Source organism: Dreissena polymorpha, chromosome 7 (genome assembly GCF_020536995.1).
Source record: "Dreissena polymorpha isolate Duluth1 chromosome 7, UMN_Dpol_1.0, whole genome shotgun sequence".
Lineage (NCBI taxonomy): Eukaryota > Metazoa > Mollusca > Bivalvia > Myida > Dreissenidae > Dreissena > Dreissena polymorpha.
In genome coordinates, this window is record NC_068361.1 from 26,440,675 (window position 1) to 26,453,080 (window position 12,406).

General features: G+C 34.7%; 1 protein-coding gene across 1 annotated transcript; it reads left to right on the forward strand.

The window, feature by feature from the left end:
• Positions 1-534: 534 nt before the first annotated feature.
• Positions 535-915, forward strand: LOC127839561 (uncharacterized). The gene has a single exon (XM_052367950.1). It carries the CDS (start codon positions 535-537, stop codon positions 913-915), a length of 381 nt encoding a protein of 126 aa, XP_052223910.1.
• Positions 916-12,406: the final 11,491 nt, after the last annotated feature.

A 12,406-nucleotide genomic window follows, 5' to 3' on the forward strand; every position in this document is an offset into this window, starting at 1 on the left:
GCCAATCAAGTGTTGCTCCCCACAAAGGAAGAGATCAGCAGTGCCATCAAGCAATTGAAGAGCGGAAAATCTGCAGGACCGGACAGCATACCCGCAGGATTGCTTAATGATGACGCGGAGACCAGTATGGAGCTATTACACCCGCTTTTCAGCAAGATATGGAAAGAAGAAATTCCAACAGAGTTGAAAGAGGGTAACCACATCAAGCTTCCAAAGAAAGTCGACCTCATTTCCTGCTCTTACTACCGAGGAATCACATTGTTGTCCACCCCAAAAAAGGTGCTTAATCGCACTTGCTGAACCGAATGAAATAAACAGTAGACCCGCATTTTCTTTACAAACAAAAAAAGCTTTCGAAATGAGAGATTGTGCACGGATCAGATCGCAACCCTGCGCATCATTCTGGAACAATCCTTGGAGTGGAATTCGCCTTTGTATGTCAACTTTATACAGCGTTGACCGGGATACATATTTCTGAGAAATTACGGAGCGCAAGAAAAGATCACCAACATCATCAAGAAGTCGTATAAAGGAATGACCTGCAGAATCGTTCATGGCAGACAGCTTAAGGACGCCTTTGAAGAGAGAACCGGTGTGAGGCAAGGCTGCTTACTCTCACTTTTCATGTTACTGCTGACCATAGACTGGGTAATGAAGACATCGACGGAGCAGAAGCAGAATGGAATTCAGTGGGCACTCTGGAAATTGTTGAAAGACCTCGACTTTGCCGATGATCTGGCTCTTCTCTCCACCACCCAACAACAGATGCAGGACAGGACAAACATAGTGGCGAAAAACTCAGCTAGACTGTGCCTTGTCATTCACAAAGAGAAGATCAAGGTGTTCAGGACCAACATATCCAACCACACACCCATCACAATCCAAGGCGATGCGAACCATTGTCACCACCATTAAGAAAATAGAGCTCTGCATCAAAAACCTGCCTCAGGACGATCCTCACGATCCGCTGGCAAGACAAGATCGCCAATGAAAAATTATGGAATAGAACAAAACAGCAGCCAGTTGAAGAAGACATCTTTCAGAGACGTTCGCGGTGGATAGGCCGTACCCTTCGCAAGCCTACATCCAATACGACAAGGCAATCTCTCACATGGAACCAAAAAGGGAAAAGGAAGAGAGGAATGCCAAGAAACACCTGTTGCTGTGATATGGATGTAGATGCTAAGCATATTGGCCAAACATGGAGGCAGCTGGAGAGACTCGCTCAGAACCGAGACGCCTGGAGGAGGCTGGTTGGCGGCCGGATGGGACCACAGGCAAAGATGAGATGATGAGTTAAAGTCTTCCTTAAATGAAAATGAAACCCTTTATCTGCATTTAATTAAAATAGTGTATAATATTAAATACACCCTCGGGTTTCATAAATAAGTGATAGTTCAATCCATAGCGCTAATGATAAAATATGTCCCTGCTTTGAGACATGTGCTTTGTGGCCAGTGTGAATTTATATCTTTTATGATTTGATTATAATAGCTTATACCGGACTGCATTATAACAGAATGACAGAACATATAAGTTACGCGTTAAAAGTATTTAAAGTATTTTATATTTGCATTGTTACGTAAAATATTTAATTTGATTGATATCCGGTTGCCGTTCTCGTATAAAAACGCCAATATATCGATTGATTGAAGAAAAATATATAATTTCAGTTGATGTCATTGACAGATTATTTCGAAAACCAAGTTTCTCAGTCCTATTCTCGTGTATTGAAGCTCTGTTACACGGTGCCTAACCAATACGGATAATACTGGAAACATTTGTACTTTTCCGAATAATACGCGAAACGGCAACGGATCACATCGGAAAATAAACAAGGTAAAATGCAGGATGCGCCTCGTATTGAAAGTGAAAATGGCCACAAAACCGCGTTAAAATATGCCAAATACTATTGCTCACGGAACATTATGGTGTTTTAGCTAATGGTTTACTTAAAAAAATTCGTTATGAGAATAAAACATTTTATCAAAACGAACGAAAACAAATGAATCGTACCTACCTCATACTCATGAACGAGTTTAAAATACTTGCTTTTTTGTAAATGGAGAGAAAAAACACATCATTCTACTACTTAACATTGTTGTTATAGTCATTCAGAATTATAATGAAATTGTAGGAAATTACTGGCAACTTCTAAAACGTGAGTATTTGCGTTTTAAAAGGGCCGCATATTTATTTCACGGGCATCGGATAACACACGAAACCACAATATACTGGCACCTGATAAATTCCAGAAACACCACACTGGATAATACACAAAATCGATTGATACATATACAGATTGTTACGTGCTTTTCGGCGTGTTTATAAACAACATGTTCACATCGTATGTTAAACGTTTAATATAGTACATGAAGTTGGTGACGAATTTTGAACTACCGATATGGCTGTAATTTCCAGTCATGTGCTTGTAACTGAAAGATATTCATAACGACATGCGTATATAGGTTTCTAGATTGTGGGAGACAAAAAACGTACCGAAATCATTAAACGCAGATATCTGTTACTCGTATTATTTCTTGTAAGACAAGATGATGATCTTAACTTCCAGGTATTGCGCAATAGAAATGAAAGCATCCACGAAATGTCAATTCACTAGTACCACCTGACGTTTATTTAAATTCCAATTAACCGCTAGATGTATTAACATTTTCCTTTGACTCTTGGGAGATGGCTGTATTAAAGTGATATTATGGGTATTTTTTACTGTTGACTTGAGCTGAAAAGAATTAACATGTCAAAAGAATTAGTTAAAATGTGTTAACTGACCAATTATCTACAACTCATCTTGCTACCAGTTGTTTATAAAAAATACATATTATTTTCGATATTTTACATGCGTCACCCAGTCCTCAGAGCCGAAATGATCCGTAAAACAAAATTGTGTCTTTGTGTCGTATCAACGCATCTGCATGAACACTACATTTAGACTCACATCGTACATCGAATCATTTATGTCGTCAGTTGTCAAAACGAAAGTACGGTTGATATTCAAAAGGATTATTTTTCTCTTTCCGGGATATAGTTTTAGTATGTTGATGCTGCATTAACAAATATAAGTGTATATGAAGTGAAAACACCAAAAATAAACAACGGTTGCGATAAACACCTATATACTTTTAGATGCCCATAACATCACTTTAATGTAATTTGTTTAGGTGTGTATGTCTTTGTTTACAGAAATCATGCATTCACCATCGAAGAACTGAAAGCGGCAACGAAAATCTAAACGGTCCGATATATTTAAACTGCATGAAGTCGAAAGGGGCTGTTTGCCTATACGCTGCCACCACAAAAGTGATAAATCGAAGATTCTGTCGCAAACAACTCGTATTGGCATAACATTACAAGACAATAGGATAGTGTATATTTTATTATGTCAACCTAAAAAGGGACATTGAAGCTAACTTAATTTGGTTGAGTCAGTACTCGAATCTGCAACTACCACATTAGGAGACGAAACTGTTCAACACGTAATAGAACGAACTATGTTTGACACTGTAATAAACAATTTTATTCAGTACAATGTTTTCGTTCGTTCATGCTTGAATGGTTTATACACAAAGTTCATTACTTTTAAAACACTTCAACAATGTGTCTTTTAAAGTTATAGACATACACTTTTTAAACGTATAACTTACACAATTTCAACATGATTTGTACAAATCAAATTTAATAATGTTAAACTTCAAATTAAAGACTTCAACCACGAAGTGAAACTCTTAGTTAATCATATCAAATCTGTGTTGTCCCTTACCGGTTTTACCGGAGGGGACTTATGGTTTGCGCTATGTCAGTCCGTCAGTCAGTCCGTCAGTCCGTGAGTCTGTGAGTCTGTTACACCTTTCTGGATCCTGCGATAACTTTAAAAGTTTTGAATATTTGTTTATGAAACGTGAAACATGGATATATGGTATATAGACATTATGCATGTCATTTCATTTTGTTCCTACGTCAAAAATGCTGGTTGCTATGGCAACAAATATAAAAAATAAAAATTTCTGACAATGGTTGAGCCGGTAGGAGACATATATTGCTTGGCAATAGTCTTGTTTCAAATATTTTCTAAAATTAATTTAATATATAGAGAAATGAAAACGCTTTTATTTTAAAAGTTCAGAGTTCATAACATTAATTTTAAAATTATGTCATTTGACATTAAAAGATATCTGACATGGTAACAATTATGTACATTGTAAACATGACAAGATAAGATATATCATATATTTATGTTGATTTATTTTTAATTAATATGAACACTGTCACAGCATTAAGAAAATAATTATGGAACTCGACAAATACAAGATTCCAATAAGTAGTACACTGTATACCACTGTCGGCACAGCTTCACTATTTTCATAAAAGTTATAAATGAATAAATTTGTCATCTTCATGATTGTTGCAGTCCACCTAAAACAATAAATTATCCACTCCAGACTCAACAATGTATTTGTCTGCATTACTAGTAGGAACAGCTACAGATAAAAACACACACCACACAACTTTCCTGCTTCTTTTCAGTCTCTGCAGTTTCAAACCCGAAAAAAACATCAGTCGGTCGTGACATTCTGAAATAAATAAATAAAATCATAATTATAGCAATTTACATGTGCTAGTGTTACGACGTAGTGGGATTGAGCCTATCAACTGGCACACTTTTCCTCCGTTGTTTCTTAACGCATGTCATGGGCATAGCAGTTAATCAAAGCAGGATACATTGCTCCAATAAAGTTTAAAGTTAATGATACTCAGAAACTTTACAATTACCCAGTCCACTGCTATATCCAATCCAAGAAATATCGAATGGTAGCCCTGAGTCCATCGAATTAACTTATCATCTGAGACTATACTTACCATATTATATCTCGAACTTCAAAATCAGATGTTAGGGCACTGAAGTCTGAATCATAAAGAATAAAGTAATTAGTGAATTATGAAATGAAAACTTTGGTATGTTAAACATACATGTACATCTTGTAGAAATAAAAGAGATACTAGCTCTAAATGTTTATAATGAATTAATCCAAAAACGACAAATACCTAACTATTTTTGCATTTGAAGAGCGCAATTGTACACAATGGAAGTTTCACGATTGGGGAATCTCTTAATCTAAACCCTAGGTTACACACAACTTATTTTACCTAATATTAAATATAATAATCAATTATAATTATAATCACACACAAGTAAACGAAAATGGTTTTAAAAAAAACTAATAATACGATAACAATCATATTTTACAATTAACAGATCTGAACTGATCTTAAAACTTTCTTTTTCAAACTGTTATCGAATAATAGCACGCGTTTTACATTAGATTTTTTAAGAACCTTTATCATGTGTAACCTTAAATGCCTAGTTTTAATAACATTTTTCAGAGTTGGGTCAAGACATTTTTCATGCGTTAAGACAGTGGTTAGAGGGACGAGAAGTAAGGGACCCATTTCATTTAACAATATATAATCAAGATTTTTTTTAATGATTACCATATCAGCAGAATTCAATACATTCTTTAAACATGCTATACATGTACTTAAATTCATTAGTCTTGGCTATTATCCGGTGCCTACGTCATGCATTATCCGGTGCCAGCAATCGACATATAAAATACTTGTTTTTCTACAAACTAAACCGTCACTCATCATGGAAACGATTTCATAAGAATTAAGCGGCATTTTCAATTAAAAAACAAGCTCAGAAGTTTGAAATTCATTGTTAGAATGGAACAATATCTGCATTTTACTTTCGTTTACACAGGTTTTGTGCCTAATCTGTTGGGCAATTTAGGTTCCAACTAAAAATTGACGTTTTTGTTACTGAGCACGAGTATACAGTTTACTGAATGAATGTCTTAGTTGTTCCGTAAAATATTGGTTTGGTGAAAATTGTTAACTTAAAAAAGAGAATTTTGAAAATAAAAGAATACACTTACCTCAAAACAGTCAATATTTACTGATATGATCCGGTTCCGTTTCAACTATCAGCTGGAAACGCACTAATGTTTCCAGTATTATCCATATCGGTTAGGCACCGTCTGTTATATCAAAAATTAGGCTTGAACAGACACAATGCGCATCCGTTAACCGAGTCAAACCGACAAAGTTGATCTAAAAATGAATTGGAAAGTCAAACACGAGCTCCCGATCGCAATGCTATTGGTTGTTAAAAAAAGCATGACTACAATAAGTCACACCTTGGGCTCACGCCCTTGTGGCTTGCTTTCTCCAGATCAGAATTCACAATCTGTGTTTATTCATCGATAAAAACGATGAAATGCCAATAGTATGTTTTATTAAATAATATTTTTATGAATTTAAACATCAATATTTTTGTCGTGACTGTTGAAAATAGTTTTGCATTTGAAAAAATCTCTTTAACCGAAATCCTAGCGGCGTTTGTGCAGTCTTTAAGAATACAGCGTTTACTTATGTGGCCAAAGCAAAGCTTTATGTTAAGTGTAACGTACACATTACAATCTGATAAGCTAATTGAATATGATTAATAGACGCAGACAAAAACTATTCTATTTCGATAATTCGATAGACCTTTCAATGAAGTAACGAGCAATGCCGCGAAAGTATTTAATATGCGCTGCGCCAACCTTCTCGCAGAGATATGACTATTTCCGAGTAGATCTTTTATTAAATCACTGACGCCATTACGAAAATAAAACCCGATTACAAGTGAATTATTTTCATATAAAGGTTTTCAATTGAGTAGAACACGTAACGACATTGAGCGTTGGCGCTGCGAATACTTATACAGCCACTACAAACAAATAACATAAGTTTTATGCAAACAACATTACACCAAGGAGCGTTGCGATGCTGTTGTTTTATAAACGCTTTATATGAGTAAATTATTTAAGGCAGTCGACGATGTATTACACAATTGTAAAGCCAGTATGTAAGATCGAATTTTCTGTTCAATAATAATTGCCAATATTTGCTGGTCCAAAGATAATAATATATGAGGTCAATAATTGAACAACAAAACTATTCTGATAGAAAACAATACTATCTGATGCAAAATATGGTAACGCGTTTAATATTTACACGTTCCATCCCGTCTCTTAAATGCAAGGAAAAACGTCGAAACATTTATAACACACCCCAGATGTCAATACATGACATTTATGGAAGGAAACCTATTATATTAAATTGTTGTATATAAACACTTGTTAAAATAAATATAAAATATTACATATTTTAACATTTTTCATGAGAAAACGTGCTTATTACTGACTTGAATCACATTGAAAACGGCAAATACCTGTCAATAAATAGGCGTGTCAAATTGTCAGTGACTTAATCACATGACAGTTATAAAATTTCAATAATTTTCATACTCGGAGATCGAGTGACTTTTCTTCGTTCATAAGATATTTGATTGAAATTGTAAATAACAGCTTTAAAAAGAATTAAAACAAATAATAATGTGCACCGGTGTGATGTTCATGTTCCATTCAAACCGATGTTTATCGATCGCGTTTATAGCAATTAAGTGCATGTATCCAATATATTTTCTTTTTGAAGACCAACTGGCAAAATATGTTTTAATTATTAATTATGAAGAATATGTTTCTTGTTGACATCTAACCAAGCGATGCGATGGCTGGTGATGCGTTTGAATTTAAACGATGTGTGACGTATTTTAAGGTTAACGATTTGTGAGACGTATGTGAAGTTAAACGCTGTTTGACGTGTTGTCTTTATTACAAATACATATGATACGCCTTTACAATATATGCAGATTACAGTGTCTGAAAAAATTCTTATTTTTCAGGTAGCCCACAAGGCTTCCAGTAAAAATATTTGGTACACACACACAAGACAGATGAATGAACTCTTTTTGAAAAGTTTATATAAGTTGTTTGATTGTATTACCCTCTGAAATGATTTGCGTTATTAATGCGTCTATGGCTGGTAGATAAAATAACTTTTGTCCAGCAATTAGTGATAGTTGATAGTAAATCCAAATGGTTCTTTTACTTATTTATTATTTATTATTATGTATTACCCTCTCAAATGATTTGCGTTATTAATGCGTCTATGGCTGGAAGATAAAATAACTTTTTCCAGCAATTAGTGATAGTTGATAGTAAAACCAAATGGTTCGTTTACTTATTTATTGCTCAAACTTATTCTTTGTTACAATTGTGAAAATGCCAAGTTGAACAACGAACTTAACACGTTCATTTCACTTAAACTTGAAATTTCCACTTGATCGGAAAAAATTATTCTTAAAAAAATGTGTTGTATAACATTCAAAACTATATGTCACACTCGGATTTGTTTTCTTGTACATTGCTGTTTTGTTGCTGTAATGCCTTTTCCTTTTTGGTGTAAAATGAACCACTTTCACACACACACAGTAAAACAAACAAATGCATGCATACATGCAAGCAATCACGCTATCTCGAACACAAACGAACTACTTTTTTTTCAAAAAATAGTTTTCAACATGTTTGGTTGTTGTACCTTATGTTGTTTTTTCTACAATGTTTAATGTTGTTCTGTTTGTTAATGTTTTTTTCTTTGTTTCTTTATGTGTATTATATATTCCACAAGATACCTGGACATACACGCACGCTTACACGCGCACACAAAAAACACACACACGCACACACACACACACTAACGCACACACACACACACACACACACACACGCACGCACGCACGCACGCACGCATGCACGCACGCACGCACGCACGCATGCACGCACGCACACACGCACACTCACACACACACACACACACACACGCACGCACGCACGCACACACACACACACACACACACACACGCACGCACGCACGCACGCACGCACGCACGCGCACACACGCACGCACGCACACACACACACACACACGCATGCGCGAAAGTGAGCATATACTTGTTAACAGTCACATCTAAAAAAATGTGTTGTATATCTTTCAAAACTATATGTCACGCTCGGATTTGTTTTCTTGTACATTGCTGTTTTTTTGCTGTAATGCCTTTTCCTTTTTGGTGTAAAATGAACCACTTTTACACACACAGTAAAACACACAAATGCATGAATACCTGCAAGCAATCACGCTATCTCAAACACAAACGAATTACCTTTTTTCAAAAAATAGTTTTCAACATGTTGAGTTGTTGTACCTTATGTTTTTTATACTATGTTTAATGTTGTTCTGTTTGTTAATATTTTTTTTCTTTGTTCCTTTATGTGTATTATATATTTCACAAGATATCGGGACATACACGCACGCTTACACGCGCACACAAAAAAACACACACACGCACACACACACACGCATACACACTAACGCATGAACACATACACGCACACACACACACACACACACACACATGCGCGAAAGTGATCATATACTTGTTAACAATCACATTTCATCAACAAGCAGGCGTACAAACTACACATTTTCATTTTGTTGCTGAAAAATTTATCAGTTTTACACACAAACACACAGTAAAACACACCAATGCATGGCTACATGCAAGCAACCACGCTTTCTCGAATACAAACGAATTACCAATTTTATTCTTCTTGTCCAAAAGAGTTTTCAACATGTTTGGTTGTTGTATCTTATGTTTTTTTCCACTATGTGTAATGTAGTTCTGTTGTTTTTTCTTTGTTCCTTTAGATGTTTTATATATTTTCACAAAACACCGGGACATATACGCGCGCCTACACACGAATAACAACTCATACACACGCACACTCACGCACACTCACGCACACACACACACGCTCGCGCAAACAAACACCCACACGCACACACGCACGCGCGCGCACACACGCACACACACACACACGCGCATGAACGTACACACACACACACACACACACACACACACACACACACACACACACACACACACACACACACACGCGCGCGCGCGCGCGCATGAATGTACACACACACACACACACATTCACGAACTTGCGCATATACTTATTAACAATCACATTATATCAACGAGCAGGCGTACAAACTAAACATATTTATTACTTGAGATTACGGCATAGGAAACAAAAACACGTACAGTTTAAATACGCAAAAGCCACGCAAACATTGTTGTTGTTTTGCATGCCATTGTTTTTTTTTGTGTTTGCGTTGTTCTGTGTGTTGTTTTTCTTTCTCTTAAACATTTTTTCACTTGTTTAATGATAGTGTTTGTTACACAATTTTTTTTTGGCGGAACCCTTTCTTGCTTTCTGTCATTGTAAACAGTCCTTTAATCATGTGTACCTGTTGCTTTTCGGGGTGTAAACATAACTTTTTTCTACTCATTTTTGTTTCCATATTTTGTTTGTATGTAGAGACATATCTTATCTTACAATAGAAACTAACTGGAGATGTTTTAAATTTGAAACTAACTGGACAAACGCACACAAATCATCATGTACATCACCCTCCTTTAAATGATTAAATTATGTACATTGAATGTAAAAGGGCTAAACAATAAAGACAAACGCATAAAAATCTTCAAATGGTTAGACGAAAAAAATATAGTTTATGCCTATTACAAGAAAGTCACTTGACACATACTTTAGCACAAACCTTAAAAGATGAATGGGACGGAGACATCTATCTCAGTGGACAAAATATTAATAAACAAGGCATTGACTTTCTGATAAAAAATAATATAGGAATTACAGTCGATAGCTTTAACGAAATAATAATTGGCAGACTAGCAAGTATAGATATCAAAATTCACGAAACACAATTAATATTAATCAACATTTACGGCCCTAACACAGATGATTACACTTTTTACGAAACATTACAATCCTTTATTATTAATAACCAAGATAAAAACATCATAGTAGGTGGTGATTACAATATTGTTCTTAACCCATTATTAGATAAAAAGAAGGGAAACCTTTATACTCATCCTAAAAATAGAAACATTTTAAATAACATAATTGAAAACTACAATATGATAGACATCTTGCGTACAGTATATCCAAACGAAAGCAAATTCACCTGGCACTCAAACACAAAACCAACAATTTTCTGTAGACTGGACTATTTTTTAATATCTGAGTCACTTTGCAACATTATTGACACACGTAGCATAAAACCAGGATTTATGACTGACCACTCTCTAGTTGAACTTAAACTACACAAAATACAACCTGAAAGAGGCCCAGGATACTTTAAAATTAATAACAGCATCTTATTAGATACACAGTATCAAACGCAAATAAAACAAGAAAAATTAAATACAGTTCAACATAATAAAGATGCGAACCCAAACACCTTATGGGAAGTTATTAAAGGAAATATACGTAACACAACAATTAAATACACATCATTTAAACAAAAAGAAAAACACAAACTTGAAACTGAAACTATCAAAACCATTGAAACATTTGAAAAGCAATTACATGAAACAAACACAAACGATACCAAAACCATTGAAAATGAAATAACATAAAAAAAAACAAATATTAGAAAGAATCTATCATACACATCTTAATGGAATAATACTAAGAGCGCGTGCACAGCATGTTGAACTCAATGAAAAAAATACAAAATACTTCGCAAACATTGAAAAACGTAGAAGTGAACAAAAAACTGTACACAAATTAGTAGTCAATGGCAATGATATAACAAACAGAACTCAAATACTAGAAGAACAACGTTTATTTTTCAACACCCTCTATAAACGAAAAAATGTTGAAAATAACACCCTTTTAAAAATACACATCACGCTTTAAATCAAGAAGAAAAAACTATTGTGTGACGGATTACTAAATGAATATGAATGTGGATTAGCACTAAAAGATATGCAAAATAACAAAAGTCCAGGATCTGATGGCATCACTATTGAGTTTTACAAAATATTCTGGAATGATATCAAAACACATTTAATTAATTCACTAAACTATTCATATAATAATGAAAACCTAACTACGCTTCAAAAACAAGGTATAATATCACTCATTCCAAAACCTGGAAAAAACTTAGAATCCTTATCGAACTGGCGCCCACTTAGTTTACTAAATAATGATTATAAAATTGCAACTAAAAGTATAGCAAACAGAATTAAAAAAATATTACCATCAATCATTTCAAAATCTCAATCTGGTTTCATAAAAGGACGTTACATTGGTGAAAACGTTCGTCTTATCCAAGATTGCATAAACTACTTCAACAATTCAGATAATTATGGTCTAATATTCTTTGCAGACTTTGAAAAGGCATTCGATTCGCTTGATCATTCATTTATGTTCTCTTGCTTAGAAAATATGAACTTTGGTGATAGTCTCATTCAATGGGTCAAACTATTCTATACCGATATCAACAGTATAATCATTAACAATGGCTTCTTTTCAAACAGTTTTAACATCGAACGAGGGGTTCGACAAGG

What these genes read in the sequence shown, in the direction of transcription:
- LOC127839561 (XM_052367950.1), top strand. Translation starts at nt 535, where the DNA reads ATGACCTGCAGAATCGTTCATGGCAGACAGCTTAAGGACGCCTTTGAA.